Source organism: Culex pipiens, chromosome 1, assembly GCF_016801865.2.
Source record: "Culex pipiens pallens isolate TS chromosome 1, TS_CPP_V2, whole genome shotgun sequence".
In the NCBI taxonomy this organism is placed as follows: domain Eukaryota; kingdom Metazoa; phylum Arthropoda; class Insecta; order Diptera; family Culicidae; genus Culex; species Culex pipiens.
The window spans coordinates 121,922,931-121,945,950 of record NC_068937.1 but is presented as its reverse complement, the minus strand read 5'-3'; the positions used below and the strand labels follow the sequence as shown (position 1 = coordinate 121,945,950).

The following is a 23,020-nucleotide window of genomic DNA, read 5'->3' as shown; positions in this document are numbered from 1 at the left end:
CAGAACTCCGTGGCATGATTTTTGAAAAAAATAAAATCGAACCAAAAGTACAATGCTTCTCCACCAAAATTTGTTTCCAGTACATTTTTATGGAGACGCGTGGTGGTTCATGTTCAATAAATGTACCGGATTCAGATATTATTTATTTTTTGAAAAGATCATATCTTAAAATCCTGTTAATGGATATTCACTATTGTGTCCACAAAAGCCAATGAAGCGGAAACATTAGGGCTCACCTGGATTTCGATAATGTTTTGCCTGTTTTCACACAACGAAAAAAAAAACGAAACAAAAAATGTTTAGAACTCATGCTTTGCGATTTACTGAAAAATGATCTGTTTTCATAGAAAATGGCATATTTTTCTAAAAAATTTAAAAATGCGTTTAATTTGCCCCGTATTTAACTTCAAATCATAGCTAGGGGTCCAACCAATAATGTTCTGTATTCATATTGATTCAGGAAGTCATCATGCATGCTTGGTCGCATGCTTAAGTTGGATTTTTTTTTGAGGCGAGGTTCTCAAATAGTTTGTAATGGCAAGGAAATCTCCTACACTCTGAAATAGAAATTATGTTTGTTTAAAGTTAGCTTTTATATAGACATTTAGTACACCAATGAAAATGTACTATATGATTGTGAGGAATTAATTAATTATCCACTTACTGCCAAAATGTCAGGAGCAGCACTTAACATTGGAGATCCGACCTTTGGTAACTGAGTGTGGTCTATTATGTAATGACATTTGAAAAATTTAATAATATCAATCCAATATTTTTAGATAGTTTGTAAAAAATGTTATATTTGTCACAAGACCAATTTGTCCCCCCGTGAGACTCTCACGGGGGTCAAATAGAGGACAAAAAAATCGTTCTTGCCCAAAGTTCAACACTGCCACATTGTTGTAGAGAAATATTTTAAACATTAAGTTAAACGATATTTTCGATATATTGAAGGATTGATTCAAAATTAGTTAAATTATTTTTTTGATTTTTTCTGTCGATTTCAAATTTGTTACCTACGGCACTTCATTTTTTGTTTTTTCATTCAAAATTTTTGTTCTCGGGCTACATACATCCTAGGTCATAAACTATTTATCTTTTTGGTTTCGACGAGTTCTATAAATTTTCTGAAGAACTATACAGTCATCCCACATATTCGGAACCGTTTACAGATCAGCCAATGTTCAAAAAATCATAGAAAATCGATAATTGAACATAATGATTCGCTTTTACCTTCATGTGAAAATTTTTCTTGTGATTGATGTAATTTTTTTGCGTTTTATATCAAGTTTTTAAAGAAAAACATTGACCCTCATGCTTAGTAATGTTTTAAAAATGATCTGATAACATTTTTTGTGTGAAAATTGCAGTTAAATTCAGGTGTTCCACAATTGTGAGAGACACAAAAACATCCCACAATCATGGAACAAGCGATTTGAAGGCAGTTTTTTGTTGCTCTGGATAGATAAGTCTTGAAGTGCAGTTTTTGATTCAGAAGAACTACTTTTACTTGTAAAATAGCAAGATAATGTCCAAATAAAGTTCCTTAAAAAAAGTAGGGTCGATAGAAAAGTTGCATTTTGCATCCTATTGACAAATTACCACAAAAGTGTGAATATGTGGGATGACTGTTGTCGAAAAATGCATTCGTGAGGCGGAAACAGGAATAAAACATTTTTTCACTAAAATTGCAATTACTTGGAAAGTGAGTCGACTCCGATTCCGATAAAAAGACCTAACTCCTACTCGCAGTCCTGGTTTAATTCATAACGTTATGATTCGAAATCCCTTAGTAGCATATCATTTTTGTTATAGCTAGCAACAAATCATGTAATAAGTTGGAAATGTAGAAATATCATCAAAATATAGTGTAAACAGTCAGAGTCTAAGAGAATGCCTGCAAAATATTTGCAAAATTGTGCTTCGAATCCCGGACACTGATAAAAGCTGTTTCGAAATCCGGACACGTTTGCTTCGAGTTCCGGACACTCGATTTTACTCAAGAATCGCACAAATTTGGACTGAAATGTTAGTGAACGGCATTATTTAGGCCTCAAATAAGCTGTTAACATCAAAACAATCAATATTTTATATAAAAATATGCTAGAATTTAAGGAAATCAAAACCATAAATTTCTGCTTTGCCTTCTCCGTGCTTCGGACGCCTATGAAATATTTCAATGAAATGTTTCGCATTTATTGTAAATTTATAATTTTTGCCTTCCTCACCTTACTGAGGAAACGCTATAAAATCACTCGAAAAATGAACTTTTTTATTAGACCTCCTAGAGCTACCGTCATTTGTACATATCGACTCAGAATCACCAGCTGAGCAAATGTCTGTGTGTTTGGCTGTAGGGGCAGGGGGGCAGAATGGCCCGCCTAAGTAAAATGCGCCAAAAACCATAGAAAAACATGAAAACTTATGAATTCAGTGTAGTGTAGGCTTATGCTTTGGGATGTTCCCTTCAATGTTGTATACTTGGTTGAGGAAATTTTTTAGCTTAAAACTATTTTGGAGCCACTTTAAAAAAAAGTTTTTTCGACTGCTTTTCCATGGTGCGGGGCAGAATGGGCCACCCTGCGGGGCAGAATGGGCCACCTTAGAAAACAAGCCATTTCGTCTAATACAACGTTGAAGGGAGATAAGAAATGACTTAAGGTACCTTTCTTACATAGTTTCCATGAAGTTAAACCACTTTAATAAAAAAAAAATCACTTACCAAAACAAACATTTTTGAAAATAGTGTTAATATCTTGAAATAAGACACTATTTTTAAAAATAAGCGTCAAAACAACTGAAATATCAACTATTGTTGCATTGAAGGTGATTTGTGATGCTACCAGGAGTGAAATAATCCATTTAATCCAAATTTCATAACTTTTGATTGTTTTTATAAGGCAGGATAAGAATGGTCCATTCTGCCCCCAAGTGGATTTTAATTTAACACTTCCACCACCAAGCCTCTAAATGATTTTAAGGTTCCGTTGTTGTTTGTATACCTTGGTAGTAACATCTAGTAACGTTATAAGCATTGAGCAAACTTTTTCAAACAATCCAACTTTTCAGTAAGCTTATTTAAAAACCTCGAAATAAACAACATGTCAATAATTTACATTTTTGCTCATAATTCGAAAAATACAATGAATTCAAACGTCGTTTTCGGTACGGTGATGTTATTCGACGTCCTTTATAAGACCTGGAGCTGGTCTAAATCCATTCTAAAACCCAAAACCAAGGGTGGCCCATTCTGCCCCCCTGCCCCTATGTAGACATGTGTACCGAATCAATGTCACTGGAATATCTCGTCACTGACTGAGCCGATTTTGACCGTATTGGCCTCATTCGATTCGTCTTGGGGTCCCATAAGTCCGTATTGAAATTCATGAGATATAGTAAAGCACATCAAAAGTTATGCTTAAAAAACTGCTGCATATAAATTTCACAATTTGCAAAAAAGGGTGGATTTTGCATGGAAACCTGCCATATCATATATTTTTAGAAAGGTTCTGAAATGACCTTTATTGTGGATTAAGAATTTTCAAAATCTGACTTCTATCTAAAATTACAAGCAGTTTAAAAAATGCTCTGAATTTACATAACCTTAATCTATTTCCCCACAGGTTTTTGCCTTCATCACTGAGGAAAGGCTATAACCTCAAATGATCAGGTCTGATCACCACGAAAAAGCCGTGTAGAGGGATGCCATTTTCCTCAAAGGTGGTGTCTGCATAATCTTGACAAAAAGTCTGTAGGCAGTGTGTTTTTTTTTACTCGTCGCTTATTTTCATTAGGACCTCTTTGGTGCTGCGATCATGTGAATGGCGATCCATAAACCATGTGGACGCATTAGGGGGGTTGGAATCATTCTATAATTGAGAGGAAGGCACCAACCACCTAAAGGTGGATTAAGTAATGTTTATTTTATTGTTTTGGCATTAACTACAGCGTTCAAACAAATTTTAAATGAAAGTTGATGTTAAAATTCATCAAATAACACAGTTTTGACATTCATAATGCGAACTTATATCCAAATAATTAATAAAACAAGATGAGGTGTCCGGGTTTCGAAGCGTCCGGGAATTCGAATCATGACGTTATAATAATTCAAATGAACATCAACACTTTCAAATGCTTTTAATTCCACTTAATCTCTGTTAAGGAGAGATGGACAACACAATTGCTGAAACCATGAGAAGGATCCTTCTACCATGCGCTCCATTTAAGTGTCAAGAGTTAAAAGCCTTCCCCGTCACACAGCCACCTGGATCAACGGCTTGAGTTGGAATGCAGCCGTAGCCCTGGATTCCGACGACGGCTGGTGAGGTCAGCACAATTGCCAAAGGATGCAATTTCCGGCAAAATGCATTAGTCCATATAGCAGATGGAAGTGGTATCCGGCTTGGTTGAACTTAAAAGCACCAGGCTATTTAGCTACCATGGTGACGTTTGTGAGCTTGTGGCAAGCTAGAAGTGCTTTAAATGTTTGCTGCAGTTGCTGGAATCAATGACATTGGAACCAAATCTAGCCAAGATACATATATTTTTTTGAGCACCTCTAATTTACGATGCTTCGAATTTCACTCTATTTAGCTGCTGCTCTTGCAATCATCAACATTCTCAAACATTCTTAATTCAATTGAAATGGACTTTAATTCCTCCTGTAGCTGGAACCTGTTGCAGCTCACCGGTTCTATTGATGCCGTTTCGGCCGGTCGCCACTTCCTGATCCCAGAAAAAGTTTTCTCGAGTTCGTGAATTTGCTTATGAAAGCACGAACAATTCTAACGAAAAACTAATTTACGAAAACCGTGACAATTTCACGGAGCGAACTTCAAGTTTAAGTTTTGAAGCTAAATGAAAATGTAGACTTGATGTAGACCTTCAGCAACCGTGCTCAAGTTCCGGATTATTAATCATGACGGATGGTACATTGCAACGTACCGAGAGACCGTTGCTCATCCAAACGTCAAAATATCAAACATGTGATAGCATTGTTTCTAAAAGGGTCATTGAAGCCGGGTAGCCGGTAACAATCAGCCATCCTGACCGGTAGACCAAACACTATCAGGGAATGTGGTATAATGCAGCATGTCATGAATAATCGTGCCCGGATAAAGATCTGTCCAAGCTGGCCTGATGAGCACCCGTGTGGCCTACTTTGTGTGAATAATGAATGATATTATGTGCAATGGTGCATTTTATGGTGCATTTTAGAGTTTTGAATTTCAAAATTCTATTTTCATAAAACTCAAAAGTGTCATGCTTTCCAAATCTAGTCGATCTAAATGCATCAAAATTTCTTTTTTTTTACAATTTTAACGGGTATACCTTACGTAGATTATGGTCCGCTCATCTGTCGGTTTTAAATTGATTTTAAAGTTACTTTATTCTAGGGCTTCCAATTTTCCCGGGTTTGAAATTTCCCGGGAAAGAGAAAAATATTTTGGAAATACCGGGAATTCCCCGGATTCCGGGATTTTTTTTAAAACATTAATAAAATCTGTGTTTTTATTGTATTTGCATGTTTTCAAGCTTGAAATCATAGAATTAGTTCAATACTATTCATTCATAAGATACCTCAATCTAAACAAGGATAGAAGTTTGTAGATAACTTGAAATATTTTATTTTGTTCTTTGTTGTGCTTTGGTTTCTTATCTTATATCTAATCCAATGTGATTTAAATTAAATAAGTCTCTTATAAATACCGATTTTTTTTATATGTCATGACTAGAAAAGAAAAAAAATCTTTTAAAATGTTTAAAATAACAAATAAAAAGACAACAAATAAAATTATAACAGTTAAATTTTAGATAAGTTTAGACATTCATGTTTTATATAAAAAATATTTTACAAATTATCTTAAGGTCATTACCGCCACTAGGAAAAATCGGGACTACAGTCTAAATAGGTACAGGAGGTTTCAGAGCAATTAATTTTGAGATCGATGTATTAATTGCTTCGTTCTGTTCCTGTTTTAACCGAAATCAATGAAAAAATAAAAACATTATGCAAAAATTTACTAAAACAGCTGTCTTAATTCGATACATTCGTCTTGATTTGCCAAAAATGTTCATAAAAAATAATTTAAAATGATATTATTTTTTAAATTTAAAAGTAAATATACGTAGTCTTTTCAAAAATATATAAAATTTGATAAAACAAATTTATAGCGCTAGACAATTTACGGATCCCTGAATATACGCTTAATATTTTATTTATGTTTTTTTATCGTTGTTCATCTATTTTCACATCAAAACCTGAATATCCAGACAAAAAATTGATATTTTTTTCCAATTTCGGGAAATCCCGGAACAAAATACAAAAATCCTGGGATACGGGAATTCCCGGTTTTGGAAAAATCCCTGCAATTTTGTCCCGGGAATTCCCGGGATGGACGCACTACTTTATTCCAATCGGACGTATAATTTTAATTGCGAAACTTTCTCTCGCAAGAGTCAGTTCCAGTAGTTTGGTGCGAATTAAATAAATTAATCTGAATTTATTTGCAACCTTTGGGAGTGTTTTTTGCTCGTTGAATGGCACTGCAACTGTTGTATCATTATGGTAAACATTCAAGTTAAATAGCCGCCACGAAAAACTAATCAAACAAATGGCATACCAGCAGTGAAAAACTCTCGCTTTATTTTCTGATAATGTAGGAGGAGTAATTTTTCTAATCTAATCTAATCTAATCTAATCTAATCTAACCCTATCGCAACCAGTCTTTCGAGGGCATCCTGGAGAATGCCTTAGGTTGATTGACGCCTAGCATCTTCTTGTCATTATCAACATTTGCAGTGCGCCATTGCATTAGAATGCATTGAAACATCACAAACATCGAAGCGGCCAGGCCAACTGCGTAAAGTTAACCGCAAAGATGATTCGTTGAATTGGATTGAGTATGAACACGAATGTTCAAACAACAATACAGTTCTGAATCTACAGGGGAGGAAGAAACGTGGGGATCCCCCGCTCACGTTCCTGTTTGTTTAGGCAGTTAATCGTTGGGAGCCACCATGCTAAGAAGTTTTGGTGCTCCGGGACCCTCGGGGATGGGACATTGTATTTCCACAAATGCCCTGGACACTATTTGCCGTGGTTATAGCGCCACAACTCGCTCACTGTTGGAGAAACAGAAGAATAAGTATCAATAAGAAAAAAAAATTCAAAGCTATTGAAAATATGTCTATCTTATTTTAAGCATAAATAGTGTTAAAATTATGGAAAGCTAATGTAGGAGGAGTAATTTTTAAGCTGTAAGTATTGATTTCAAAAACATTTTAGATTATAAATGAAAACCGCACTTTTTCCCCAATATTCCAAAATTTTGTATTCAAAATTTTGTTTGATGGTATCAGTTGGTCATCCTTCCCTAATCTCTCTCTCTCTCTCACACACACACACACACACACACACACGAAAAAGCCCAATTTGCTTCGGAAAACTTCTTCTGCGTCGAAAGCTAAAGCTCCAGATAGAAACGTACACCCGCACATCGTTGCATTGCCGTGAAACAGCTTGTGCAAACTTGTGCACTCTGTAGCAAAACTAAAAATCATTCAAAATTAAAAATGTTTCGGTAAAATGCTGAAATGCTGCTGAAACCTTGCCATTAGGTTAGGTTAGAAAAAAACTAACTCAATCCACCTAAGTGGGTGGAGCCTTTCTAATTTCTACCCAAAAATGGGTCATACCAAAGACCGGAGCGTTCGGTAAGGTATGTCCACGCATCCTTACTCCCCCGTAGATTCTGTGGAATGTGAATGGTTGTCAGAATCCACTCTGCGAGAAAAAACAGAACGCAGTAGGGTTGGACGCTTTATTTTTTGTAATATTTACATTTTCGGGTGTTCTCGGATGTACTGCAAATATCGAATTTTAAAATTTTCTTGTCGCTACCATCTTTTAGTTGGTCGAGCAACATCGATTTGCCATAATTTTAACTTCGGTACCGAGTGTGTACCACCCAAAGTAACCATTTCAGCAAGTCTTATCGAAGATGGAAAGCCTGGCCTAGTTTCTACTTTTTTATGTTAGCTTTTTGTCGAGGAACGATATGCCGATTTGCTAGGTGTAATTTACGACATTGGATTTTCGCAAGTTTCAAGCAGGGTTTCAAGCTGTTTTATCTCCGTTAAGTGTATTTATTGGCTTTTGTTGCAACAATCGGTACCAACAACAATACCAAATCCTCGGAACTGCAATATATTTCGAGGAAACTCATTATTGTTGCTGTTTTGTTGTGTTTTGTTTTACAAAGTGACAGAATCAGAAACGTTTATTTTTGATAAATAACTTCGATCGTTTGAGTTATGAAATGAACACAAAGCAATGCATAGGTTTAAATATTCAGTGGCAAAAAAAAAGATACCATAACAAACCTTTAATTGAGTCACGCAAAACAAATGAATTTTATCGAAAGCAAACTTCCAATCAGGGTTTCCCATTTGTTTTTTTACAAGTTTATGATTTTTTTCTTTCTATTTCGTCCTTTCCCTTTTTTACCAGAATGGTTTATTCAAAACACCAACAAAAAAAAATGTGATTTAATGTTGAACTAACAAAAGACGAAAAAATATACTTTTCCCCTAGATCCACATAAAAGGAGCAAAAAACGTGTTGAAACGTTCCATCGATTCCAACGCACCACTGGGTCTGGTCTGGTCCGGAACAACTCACGGTGCAACCTTTTTCCGTTCAACCCTACACAAAGGTAGATTCTCTCTCTCTCTCTCTCTCTCTGGTCTAGTTAATTAATACATCCCCGCAGGAATGTTGGACCCTTCTCCACGCTCACAATGTGCTATTTTGCCCACACTTTTCACTAGTGCCAATGTCAATATTTCAATAGAGGGGCGGGAAAACTACGTTTCGGTGGTCCTACAACGAAAAGGCAATTTGCTGCCTCACCACCGGAAGGAATGCAGCGAGCCAAACTGCTCTCGAAATTAGAACGGGAAGATGCCGTGCCTTTAATGTAGGGAATACATTTGCTAGCAATTGGTGCAATCCTATCCATTTTACATTGAAGGGATGCGAGTTCAGTAATAATCATTCATTCGTTTAAAATATAATTTAAAATTTTATGAACATTAAAATGAATCATCCGTGATATGCGAGTTATGATCAACACAGCAACATTAATTGATCGATTAGTGAATGTTCTTTCTGATTCAGGAGGATGCAATCAAGATAAGGACATAGAGTATCGTTACCATATGGTGGATCCTTGAAAATCTCGCATTTGTTAGCAAAATTAATTTGCTCAAATATCATAATTCTATGCAATTAATTAGAGTTTCGGACGAAGTTTAACCAGCACATCTTGAATTCGGTAGTTTTAAATATAACTAAAACAACCTGGTTTCATTAAATATTAGCTCTGTTTTTATTCGAAGGAAAATCTTGAACAAGTCTAGGTACATAACATTTTGATCCAATTACCAGTTAAATTTAAAGTGATAATATACAGTTCCGTTCTGATACTGCTTTCTGCCGAATCTTTGCGCTTTATTTGAAACTTTTAGTTTTATCTTATACTTAGTATACTGTATGGAGCCATAGATTCGCAATATTTTGAAACAGGTCGTTTCATGGAGTTTAAAACAATCACCAAATTTTCCTTTTCAGATCTAATCTCAACGGTCACATAAACGACAATTTAGCTGATGAGACGTTTTGATTTCAGCCAGCCGTTTAAACATTAAGGGAAAAGCACGTATCTTTGGTTGATTATGGATAAGATTTATTTTCTTCCTTCTTGGGGACCATCCATAAACTACGTGGACACTCTAGGGGGGGGAGTCTTCCTAAAGTTGTCCGAATCAATACAACCACGAAGGGCAAGGGGGGGGAGGTGTTGAGATTCCCAAAAAAAAGTGTCCACGTGGTTTATGGATGTGGTCTCTTGTCAATTCTCACAAAACTTTTGATGGAAACTTTTTTTGACATGATTTCAGTTAAAACTACTTTCTTGAACCTGTAGGGGAGAGCTGGGAGACTCTTTGGTTTACGTGAAACTTTGTGTTAAGGGGTAATTTTGGTCCCGAATCCGTGGTTGATTTTTCGATGGAGGTGGTACGACCCCTTAATTTTTTTTTACATGGTGATGATACGGGAATTTGGTGTCAAAAGAACTTTTATGTAAAATATAAAATATGACGCCCGATTTGATAGTTTACTTAAATTAAAAAAAAAAAACGCATGTCATTAGAAAGAGGAAATTCAATTTACTTTTCGAATCTGCAATAACCCAGAAGAGTAATTTCTTCATCTAGAAAAAAAAAATCATTTTAAAATTTCATGTTTTTTGTAACTTTTCAGGGTTATTTTGTAAAATAAATTACAAAGTTGTAGAGCAGACAATTACAAAATGTATTCATGCATGGAATTTTGGGAGCGGGTTATCGAGATCTTAGCTTTTTTTTAATTACTGCTTTGGTAAATACAAATTACAGTTGTTTTGCAAATTGTCAACATGATAATACGATATGAGATCAAATCAAGTTTCGGTAGTTAGCAATTGATCGAGCTGCATATGGGACATTTATGTGAACATTGGCAGTATAAGCTTTTGAAATGACGCCGGACTGCGGCCCACGTTATTCGAAAAGGCACCCAAAGCCTTTGATTACGAAGTAGTCTTACGTCAAAATATTTGACGTAGTCTTACGTCAGATATTTGAATGTAAGCTTCCAACTCAAGTTAAATGTTCAAAGTTTTGTGAAATATCAAATCAGCTATGCGCTGTACAAAAAAAGGGGATCAAGTCAACCAATTACTTCACGGTAAAGTTGTTCAACGCTTGATTTTAATTCCTTGTTTAAAATTGACTTAAATTTCCTATATTATAAATTCAAACTTACAAAATTAGTGTTTTTGCCAATGTGATTGGGTTATAAAAAAGTCAATAAAGTCAATACATTTTTAAACTAATCGATGAACACAATTGCTTAAAAGGTGGCAATGAATCTTTGGTATTGGAAACACATATATTCGAAAAAAAAAATTAAAAATAAGAGTGGGAAAATTTTAATGACACGGTTGTACACACATTAACTTAAAGGCACAAAAGGAATCATTTCAAGCAAAGCACTGTAGGTGGGCCAAAGTGTGACAAAGTGTAAACAAAGAGTCTATCCCGCTCACATCATTTGATGTTAAAGTGTTTTCCCCTATAAGGTTTCATTTGGATTAAAAAGGTATTTTTTTACATTTACGTGTCGTGTGTAAATTGTTTAATGGAGCGTTCTTTTATTACGTAACGCAATTGAGGGGGAGGGTGGTCGAAGGCCGTGTTACGCTCCATACAACATTATTAATACTTGTATGGAAATTTTGTTACGAAGAGGGGGAGGAGGTCTAATATATTTGTTTTCGCGTTATGTAATAGAAAAACCGCTCTGGAAATTTGTTTGTTATATTGTTTTCAGATAAAAAAAATTACTTCTAGTTAGCCATTACACGGATAACAATCATGCAGATAAGAGTGACGTAGTGTCGTTTATTTTCAACCATCGGGTTCGAAATAAATTCGCTCTAAAATATACTTTATCTATTTAGCCTACTCCTACATTGCCACCTTCTGTGACACTGACAAACGCTCAACTGTCACGGTTGCCTAACTTTTCAAAATGAAACCTCATACCTATGGCAATGTTAGCTCTTCTGGAAAACCATCATCAAGCCACATATAATTTCCCCCTGTCGATAACTAATTGGCAATTCATCCTATCATACAATACAGACATCACAATGCGCTTCGCAAAACTCCCCACATTTTGTTCAGTAATGATCTCTAGCACGTTTCGGAAAAAACCGCATAACAACAACTCAGCACCATTTTCGTCAACATACTACTCCCGATAGACGGTACAGATCTATCATAATCCAAACAGCCGGTAACTTCAGTGCCCATTTGTGTGCTTATCGATGTTCAAGATTCGTTAAGGGCAAGCCCGCAAAAACCACCACCATCAGCACTATCAGCAAGCCGGTTCCGGTGGTGGGGAGGCGCCGTCCGGAAGAGCAAATCTGCTGCTCGATTCTATCACAGTTCTGGAAGTGCTTGTCGGTGGAAAGTAGCCTGGCGATCCGCTGCAGGAACACAGCTGACTCTGGTTTGCACTTGTACTGAGCAGCTTTGAAGACGCATTCCTCGTAACCGTACCGCGCACTAGATTCGAGAGAGTGAAAGAGAGAGAGAGAGAGAGAGATGGCCGTGTAGGCAGGAGGAGAGCATAGAGTAATGATTAAGACGTTATAATTGTTACGTTTAATAACCTCCGGTTAAATGAAACTAGCGGTAACCAATAATGGAGCTTTAAATGGAGCACTTCCTTTCGAGCAGTTTTTGCTTTTTTCTACAATGTATTCCTTAGACTATCTGCAGCGCAAAGTTTTATAATTGTTTCAAATTGCGTGCAGTTTAAATTTTAGAACTGGCGGAAATGAAACTAGAACACGAATGTGGTTTGGTTGAGCGTTTTAGCAAAATGCATTACTATGAATACAAAGAGACGAGTTGTTCCTTTTAATTCCGCTATATATTTTTAATATCTTGACAGATACGTATTTTGTCTACTACTTGCAGACTTCATCAGTGTTCTGTTCTCGACTGCTCGCAACGCGCTGATCTAAATGTTGTTTAAAAAAAATGCTTTTAATTGCGTGCGTATGATTATCAACACGGCATCATAGTGTGTGTGGATATCTCTATATATCTTATTTTTTTAAACTGGGTTCTATTCCAGTTCTAAATCGTCTCACGTTTGAAACAAACTCGTCGAGCAGTTTTATTTTGGTTTCAAAATACTGCTCGAAAAATAAAACTGCAACTCCGCGTTGCGGGTGGGCTGTTTCAGTTCTATTTGAAAAATGAAACAATTAGAACAAAGTAGAGCCGCGTTGCAAGTAGTCTTATGGGAGAACTGTCATTTATACCTCTCGAATCCGGTACTCCATTACACTGACCTGCACAAATTAACAAAAATGACTGCGCAGTAGGGTGCTCAGAAAAAAATTACCCCCTGCTCCACAAACGGAAAATGGTTTCCTGGGTAATTTGAAACATCTGTGCAAATTTTGAGCGAAATTGGTTGAGATTAACCCATTGATCCCCGAGCCTGAAGCTGATGATTTTTTCTTTTATACAAAAATGACTTTTTTAAATCGTTTATAACTTTTTATGCTTGAAATTTACAGATTTAATGTGTTACAAAGTTGTAGAACATTTAATTTCCTATTATAATCTCACTTTTGAGAATATTTCGATTGAAGTAGCGCACCTTGTAGGCAAAACTGTTAAATAGTTTGGTTTTTCATACATTTTTCCGATTCTTCCCATACAAACTTCACCCTCGAGTATTAAAGAGTAAAAGTTTACCGATTTGGCTCATATTTGGCCCACAATCCTAAAATAGTTCAAGGAATAATATTCAGCTTGTGGAGTGAGGGTTTGAAAAAAATCCCATATTCTGGACACCCTACTGCGCAGGCTCAACTCGCGGGGAAGCATGAACTTTAAGGTCTCCAGAATCACAAACAACAAACACTTTTACGATCCCCAGGTCTTTTGTGGTCTCTATTGCATGTTTCTGCTCGAATCTAGGAGCCCAAAGGCTTGAATGGGGAGAGCACCCAAACCTCTTTCCTTCTACCCCAGGGTTCGAACTGACGACCCTTGGATTGCGAATCCAACCGCCGCCAACGATTCCACCGGAACAGACTTGGTTTGGCATACAATACAAACATTGCATAAAATATGCACAAGGAGCGAACCGCTCTAATTTCCCATACAAACTGTGGCGTTAAACCATTTTGCAAGTGTTTTTGGTGACCCCAAAGTTTATGCTAACTTAAGGGGTTACATACATGTAAATCGTCAAAAATGTCCGAGGTTGGTATGAGCACATATTTTACCTATTTTTTAATCTTTTTGCAGGGCATTAAAATATATATGTTCATCTATGTATTAACATAATAAATATGAAGACATTTGGATATACCTTTGCCGAGATATAACTATTTTAAGTTAGCAGTTTAAAAAAAACTGGTGCCACGATATCTCAACACTGCTTTGACCAAATCGGCTCAAAATTTTGGTGAAGATTCGTTGAACCGGTCCTGTATGCATGACGAAGGCCGATTTTCAAAAGGTTATTTAAAAAAAAATAAAAATATTTTTATGTTTTTCATATAAAAAATTGTCAGTTTTTGATTTTTGTATTTTTTAAAAAAGCAAAATTTCAAAATCGGGCTTCGTCATGCACACGGAATATGTCTTTGAGGTCTTCATCCCAAATTTCAGCCAATTTGGTCCATCCCAACTCGGTGTTTAGAGAAAAACGTTTACAAAGTTTGACAGTTCGCTTTGCGCATGGCAAAATTATGAACTTAATTCGTCTCTTACTCAGTTCAGTCACGAAATATCTTCATGAAACTTTCAGGAGTGATTGAAAATCATCTTTTTAGTGAATTAAGTGAATTTTCTGTAATATGAAATTTTGTGATTTTCTACATGTATGTAACCCCTTAATAGAAAAAAAACAGCAAGTCCAGTCCAAGAGAGCACAGAGGCATCGATTTATTGACAGTTGTTTTTTTTTCATCCAGTGCTACCTCAACTCCTTCATATAATTTTGCGGACTAGTTATGGGTAATTCTCCGCCAACTCACACAGCAGTTGCCCCGACCCCGCTTCGATTTGCGTGAAACTTTGTCCTAAGGGGTAACTTTTGTCCCTGATCACGATTCCGAGGTCCGTTTTTTGATATCTCGTGACGGAGGGACGGTACGACCACTTCAATTTTTGAACATGCGAAAAAAGAGGTGTTTTTCAACAATTTGCAGCCTGAAATGGTGATGAGATAAAAATTTGGTGTCTAAGAGACTTTAATGTAAAATTGTACGCCCGATTTGATGGCGTACTCAGAATTCCGAAAAACGTATTTTTCATCGAAAAAAACACTAAAAAAGTTTTAAAAACTCTGCCATTTTCCGTTACTCAACTGTAAATTTTTTTGGAACATGTCATTTTAAGGGAAATTTAATGTACTTTTGACCCAGAAGTAAAATCGCGATAACTCGTGATGTTTAAAAGCAAAACCCTTATGTTTAATCATCAATTCTTTTTTGTCATTTTGTTGTTTTTTTTTTTTGTAATTGCTCTACAACTTTGTAGAACATTGTTACACTCTAAAAAATAACCCTGCAAAGTTAGAAAAAACACGAAATTTTAAAATAATTTTTTTTTGTTTTTAATGAAAAAATGACTCTTCTGGGGCAATTTAGATTCAAAAAGTACATTCAATTTCCCTTAAAATGACATGTTCCAAAAAAAAAAAAATATTTGAGTAACGTAATGGCAGAGATTTTAAATCTTTTTTAGTGTTTTTTTTCGATGAAAAATAGGTTTTTTCGGAATTCTGAGTACGCCATCAAATCGGGCGTACAAGTTTACATAAAAGTCTCTTAGACACCGAATTTCTATCTCATCACCGTTTCAGGCTGCAAATGACTGAAAAACACCTCTTTTTTCGCATGTTCCAAAATTGAAGGGGTCGTACCGTCCCTCCGTTTTTATTTTTCATGTTCGACAGAATTTGCCGAAAACAGAAAAAAAACTTATTTTTTCAGTAGAAAAATGCTGAACTTCGGCAAATCAACTATATTGTTTTGGCCGAGAATTCAGCAGAAGGGCTAATAATTAGCTGAGACTCGTCATTTATATCTGCCGAGCGATAAGTAATTTCGCAGAATTGTTCAGAAATTTAGCAAACAAATATCAGTGTGTATATACGGGTTTCAGTTAATTTGTGAATTCCACTTTTTGGGGGAGGGGAGGTGAAGGGTTTGTGTGGTCGAAAGCTGAGTTACACTCCGTACAACAAATAAATTTGCATGGAAATTTAATTCCGAGAGGGGATGAGAGGTGTTACCCAAACTCACTTTTCACACGACGCTCACGCACACTTCGGAAAAAAAACCAATGGTAGTTTGTGTGAGCGCCGGACCCAGTTTGACAACAATCGATGTGTGGAAACAATTTTAGAGTATTGAGCTCAAAAAGCAACGTGCCATATTCACCGTAATTTTAGTGAAAAGTCTTCAATTGTACTCTCCTTTTGCGAAAAAGCAATACCAAAAACTTTTATCAAGTCAGAGGCGAAAGAAAGGAAATGATATCAAATAACGTTGCGCTCCGCCGGAGACGTGGAATGAAATGTATGTTCCAAGGGAGATTACGCCCGATATGGATGGAATTCTATTTCATAAATCTTTTTTTTTCTGTTAAAAGGGCAGTTTCCTATCCTGCGAATGACGACGATCGTGACGAAGCACAATTTTAACGATTTATCAAATCTAGCTGAGTGGGAATTCGGAAAATCCACTTTGAATCTTCTTTTTGCCCATAATTCTAATGTCGAGAGGTGCCATAATGGCGGCCCACTATAAAACTGTCAGATTAGCGCCGCCCAAGGGGTTTTTAGTCCAATGTTTGCATAAAGTAAAAGGAGAAACTCACCAGCAAAAGTGCATGTACTGCACGTTGTACGTTTTTTCGTTCGTTTTGGCCATCTCTTCCTTCATGATGTTGACAAAGTCTTTCGAACACCGGTCCCAGTCCGGGTGCACGTGGTGAAAGCACGTTTTGTGCCGGAGGAATTCTGCAAAGAAACACAAATAAAGGGCTTCGCCATAACAGTAGTTGAAAGCTCGAATGTCGGCGGAGATCATATGAATGAAAATCTCAAATCACCTATTTCTTACTCTTATCAACACTTTAGATTTAATCAAAACTTTCGAAAAACGTGCTTGTTAAGTCATTTTTCTAGTCAAGTTTCTAGTTTTTTTTTCTGGTTTCTTTTCAATTTGATGAGGATGAAAGTAAGAGAGCCCAGACAAAGTAATTCACAATCTGGTCTGTTGACATTCGTGAAGATGATGAAATACTAAGCTCACAGACATACAGAAAAGAAATACCGAATTTGCCAAGCTTAATGTTGTGTAAACATGAAGAACGTTTCTTTCGCTCAAAGATCGTGTTTGCTTCAAAGTCGCCAGCTCATCAAGATTCATTACATGATGGATAAAGTTTAATAGAATATTACGTTTCTACCGAAATCGGATTACACACAAACACTCGATATGCTCTGGCACTAACCTCGCTGGAACGATTTATCCCGGCAGAGGAATTCGTACAGCTTCCTGGCACCGTAAACCTCGTTCTCGACAATCTTCCGGTCCTTTTGGTCCACGCAGTTGTCCAGATAGTGCTGAACGCAATCCATGCCTCGGTTGAATAATCTGGAAATGGGAAGCAAAAGAATTAAAACGAAAAATAAACGAAAACAGCTTCGGAATTTCAATTGAATTACGTATAGAAATAGAATTGAGGATTTTAATTCCGAATCGCTTGGTTTTGCATTGTTCAGAATGTGAGCAAGCAAAAGGTAATAGAAATTAAAGTTGCTAGAATTAGGGCAAGACCAGTGGCGTCGGATTGTTTTACACCTTTCGGAGAAATTGTTCCCCAGGACATCGCCACGACTACCTGCTACGAGCAAATATCTGCCAACTTTTTAGACTTTTTATTACTTATGACCAAAGAAGACATTTTGCATAGTTTTGGCAACATTTTGTATATAGTTGGATCTTCACCGATGTAGGTTCCCCATACATTGCATCGTATGCAGTTAACACAATATATGACGTACGGAAAACTTAGTATTACATTGGTATGATACAACCATTTTCACAGCGGCGAGATAGCCGAGAATGTTGGGGCGCGGATTTGGTAATCGGAATATGACTCTCGCCGGATTGATGTTATTTTTGGGGTGAGCAGACCTGATTTTGACATAGGACTATGTCTCTACTTACTATATTGGGGGGCCAGTTCAGAAATTCGATCCAAAGCGTCACTTTTAAGCGTTCAAAAAAAGGGGACATTTCGAACGCTTATATCTTTTTTCCCTGTGAATTAATCCAGAAGGTTGAACCACCAATCGAAAGGGGAAGACTTCAGCTATCGTTTAACTACATAGAATGTTTGACTAAACATAGTTAAAGCACTTAAAACATGCAATCAAAATGAGTAATTTTTCAGTACAAATTGGGCAGATGACCAATCAGAGCGAGCGTATGCATTCGAGGCCGCGCCCCTTTTGTGCCGTTCTCCGGCTGTGCCGCTATTTAAGCAGAAAATTTCGCAAAAGCAAGTCACTTTGGAACGAGCCCTCGAACTGTGCACGTCGGGCAGGCGCGGAGCAGCAGCAGCAGCAGCCAATAGAAGAAGAGGACCAGCAACCAGAAGGAAGAACCACTAGCAGCAGAAGGAGGAAATTCGAGCGAAGCGGACCGGTGGAAGTCGCTATGATGCGGCGGTTCTCATGAAAAATAACCATTTCGACAGTGGAGGCTAAAACCTGGAGTGACCGGTGCCCTCAAAGAAGGTTCCCCCGGGGCCTGGGGGGACATTTACAGAACCATACGAGTTGTTGCAATATGGGTATCAAAATTCAAGGTTTTTGATACTGTACATGCAAATTTACATTTCGATAGTAGTGGCCACACCCTGGAGTGGCCGGTGATCTCAAAGCAGGTTCCCCCGAGGCCCGGAGGGCCTTTTACAGAACCATACGAGTTTTGGCAATATGGGTATCAAAATTCATGGTTTTTGATACTGAACATAATAATGGCCATTTCGAAAGTGGTGGCCAAAACCTGGAGTGGCCGTTGCCCTCAAAGAAGGTTAACCCGGGGCCTGGGGGGACATTTACAGAACCATACGAGTTGTTGCAATATGGGTATCAAAATTCATGGTTTTTGATACTGAACATAATAATGGCCATTTCGACAGTAGTGGCCACAACCTGGAGTGGCCGGTGCCCTCAAAGCAGGTTCCCCTTGGGCCCGGGGTAACATTAGCCGAAACATACGAGTTGTGGCAATATGGGTATCAAAATTCTTAGTTTTGATATTGAACCTGCAAATGGCCATTTCGACAGTAGTGGCCACAACCTGAAGTTGCCGGTGCCCTCATGGAAGGTTCACCTTGGGGGAACATTTATGGCAATTTTGCCGACAAATCTATGAAACAAAATAAAATAATCTTATTCCAGATTTCACAAGCAATCCAAAAACTCATTCAAATTGTTAGGTCCTATGTCTTTCGGTTATGTCTCTGACATACCATCTTGAACTTTTTTTTTCTTCGGTACATGCTTTTTGTGTACATGTTTTCTCATACAATATTACACGCTTTTGCATTTTACACAGATTTTTTTTACTGTGTAGTTGGTTTTCATGAGTTTCCGGACAAAGCACTAGATTTTTTCTTATAGTATACTCGAACTAAACTTAAACATTCTAAACAGTCAAAACCATCAAAAAATAACATGGGCCAATAGAGGAATGGCGTCGCTATTTTTAGACCACGTTTTCCACTTTTCCTACATCGAAACCGACTACTTTATCGACATCATTTTGCTGGGCGAGATAGGACGCCGTCTAATTTTAGACGATGACACAGCACATGACATTCTGCCTGAAATTTTCAGGGGTTGTTTGTACATATAAAGTTGGAATCTGGTGCTTAAACTCTAGGTCAACGGAAAGTGGGGCAAATCGGCACAAAATGTTTATGGTTCAAAAACGTAAAAAATCTTAAAAAGGCTTAAGCTTAGGCAAAACTCAATTCAATTACAAAACTCAAAATGCATCTGAAAGGGCTTGCAACAAAATGCGGGGTGAAGCATTCCAATTGGTTAAATCTAAAAGGAGTTATTGGCATTTTAGTGAAAAATAGCACCATTTTCAAACTCAAATAAATAAGTGTTCCATCCAGATATCAACGCGATACCATCTGAGACTAATAACGCTTTGGGTAAGGCCAGTTTAACACATAAAATAGACACTTTTTCTTTTAGTGATTTTTTTGCTTTAAATTTTTGATCCCATTTTCTGGTGATACATAATTTTATCATATTCGTGTTCCTGACTCAATTTCGCAATAGAAACATGCACAATCGTTCCACCTTTTTTTTATGTGTAAAAAAAATCGCCGAATTAAAAAAAAGGTGGATTGATGTTTTCGGTCGCAGAAATTACAGATTCGTTCAAATCAAGTTCTGCAAAATTTTAGGATCATCTAGACATTCTTACAAATCACTGGAAACAAGCATCGTCCCGATTGGTTGAGTTATGCCCGAGAACCAGCGAGTTGAAGTTACCGTTCCAACTTTTTTGGGAGGCTTGGGCGTCCGTGCAAGTTTGACATGCGTTGGGCATTCCAGTGTTAAAGGGTTTTTAAATCATACGACTTTGTGTCCCGATTCACCCCACTTCCCATTGACATAGAGAGCTCATATTTTGGCAAGATGCTAGTTTTTATGTACAAACAACCCCTGAAAATTTCAGACAGATTTGTAAGGCCCAAACGACGTCCCATATAAAGGGGTATGCCATGATCGTGGACTCGCTCTTAAAATCTAATCTGTGAGAGTGTGGCTCTCTTTAACAACTTGCGTTACAATTCAAAGTTAACCGTTTTCCATTGAATACTTACAGGCACCGACTGGCGATGTCATCGGCATTCTCCGGGATTTTCACCGTGTACAGCATGTCTGCCACGACCCGCGGTGTGGTGTTGTGAAAGCAGTTGTCCATCATGAGCTGGATTTGGCCGCAAACTGGCGCCGGTATGGTGCCGAACGGACCGACCGCCGTCGTCGTTGCGTCGTTGGAATCTGTCGGTGGAAAAAGCAAACAAAAAGTGGAAGGCCACAGTCAGCGCATCACAAATGTGAAATGAATGAATAGAATGATGCTTGATTTATATTAGCTCCCGGAATGTCGGGTGAGTTTGCAGCCGAATGGGGGTTAAGCATATTGGATTTGGTTTATCCAGAAAAAAACTAAAAACCAACGGTCCCTTTCTATGTTATGTAGAAAAAAACAATTTTTATAACTTATATGTTTTTTTATTGTCAAACTGTCTTTCACGAAAAATTGCGAGTTTGTTTGTCATAGTCTAAAACCTCATTTAGCGTTTGCTATCGAGTATACAATGCACAGTAGTGCTGATCGCAACATGAAGTGGAAAAAAGTTTTTCGGAAAAATGCATTTCTGTGGCTTTAGTATTTTTAGGAGAATTGTTGTTAGGCCGTTGCAAATATTTGTCAAAGTTCAAAATTAAGGAACTATGTCAAATACACCAAAATGTTATCTTGCAATCACGCTTTCTACGACTCATTGCATTTTTTGAACGTAGAAATTCAGGATTTCAAATTGAAGTGGTGTTCGGAACACTTTTAGAGCTCTGAAAAACAAACGTTTTTGTTTTGGACTTGTTGATCAAAGTTATGGTAAAAAAGATGAACTTTTAAAACTTAAATATCTCGAAAAAGCGTGAGCCAAATGTTATGGTCAGGTTGCATTCGAAAGGAGAGATATAACAAACGTTGACAAAATCTCAAGGATGACTCTAACTAAAAAGCCCTGCATAGTTGCACCTATCATCTCATTACAACGGCTAAAGTAAACAGTTTTCTCTATACATGATGCCATTTTCCGAGCAAACAGTTCACCAAATTTGCTTTTCCCTGAAACCGGTCCGGGATTCGCTTCTGCTGCAAGTGTGCCACTCTGATGATATATATTACTATCGCTTCTCGGGAAAAAGTTGTTCCACAGTCGCCAGAAGGGAATTCCCCCCGCCGATTTGGTGCTTCAATGCCAGCACCAGCACCAGTCTAAGAGTTACCATCGTGTGATACTGTTTAGTAGGAAAGTTTCGACCATAACTTTTACATACTTTTGAGCGCATCTCCACTGTAATGGTTGATTCAAATTCATTGCGTTGGAAAGGTATATTTCATGCTGGGCTTATTTTTGTGGTGATGGTTTGGCATATGGTTGGAAATGTTTAATTGAATTTCCCCTGAAAATGCTCTTGTCAACTTTTAAGGAGTCAGTTGATTGGTGCTGTTATGTACTTGTACTGTACTGTTATGTACTTATGTTTATTCAATTCTGGGCAATGCTCATTCATGACCAAAGGGTATCAATTAGCATTGTTAATTCTTTCAGTCAGTGCTGATTGTAGAAATACAGACATATAAATGAAAATCTCTTCTGAACTCCATCAGTCAAAAGTTAACGGTCAATTTGAATAGAATCTGATCTTATCCAATTTAACCTTAGCACAGCCAATATATCGAAGGGATCCTTAGGTAATGCTGTGAGTTAGACATGTTAATGCGTCTGTTTTCCTCTCCCAAAAATTTAAGTACTAGGTACTTGATTTCAAGGGTCCTGATTGCTCCAAAACGACACATTCACTCGCGACCATTAATCTAAAGCGACAAAAAACTGCTCTGACCGTTTCCTACAGTTTGTCGCTTCCACGCCATTCGCTACAGAATACTCTCTCTTTGCTCTCCCTCTCACTTCAATCGGGTAGTACAGCGAATGGTTCAGAGAGACCGATTGCATTATGTCGCTCAGTCGCTGAGTCGAAATTGTTTGCGATCGGCTTTATTTATTTTACTCAGTTATAAAACTGCTTAAAATCTATGTTATCAAGAATGTTTTGCAATTTTGTTGATAACACGACATCAAAGACACATTTACAAGCAATTTCCATCATGCCAAATACAAATTTACGGCAAACTACGCTGGTGCAGGCTAAAAGAGCGCCGAGCTGGTATGTTGTTAGATTCTTTCCTCTCTGAACGTATTCGTGTGTGACTCGGGTCGACGGACGGAGTGGGCAAAGAAATTCACGAAGTAGGGGAACTATACCCTTTCTCAGCCTATTTCTGTTATCGGCCTATCAGCATTTTGATCATGAATTACAGCTTTCATAAAGTGTTTTTGACTGTTTCAAAGTTATAAATAGCTCAAACAAAAGTGAGCAAGCAACTCTCAATTGTTGATACATCTGAAAATGTTGATTTCATAGCGGAAAAAGGCAAAAGTGATGAGAATTGGTCGAACGGCTTAGAGTGAT

At 37.3% G+C, this 23,020-nt stretch overlaps 1 protein-coding gene across 2 annotated transcripts in view; it reads right to left on the bottom strand.

Annotated features, from left to right (window-relative positions):
- Positions 1–23,020, bottom strand: part of LOC120428005 (uncharacterized) — a 53,350-nt gene that overhangs the window by 18,174 nt on the left and 12,156 nt on the right. Inside the window, exons 2-5 of one of the 2 annotated variants that reach the window (XM_039592974.2) lie at positions 20,575–20,755; positions 17,170–17,312; positions 16,531–16,672; positions 9,375–12,180 (exon numbers count right to left, since the gene is read on the bottom strand). In XM_039592974.2, coding sequence (XP_039448908.1) covers positions 11,931–12,180; positions 16,531–16,672; positions 17,170–17,312; positions 20,575–20,755 — 716 coding nt within the window. In that variant the 3' untranslated portion in view covers positions 9,375–11,930. Of the gene's footprint in view, positions 1–9,374; positions 12,181–16,530; positions 16,673–17,169; positions 17,313–20,574; positions 20,756–23,020 lie in introns of those variants that run through there. The other variant, XM_039592975.2, reaches the window with a different exon arrangement.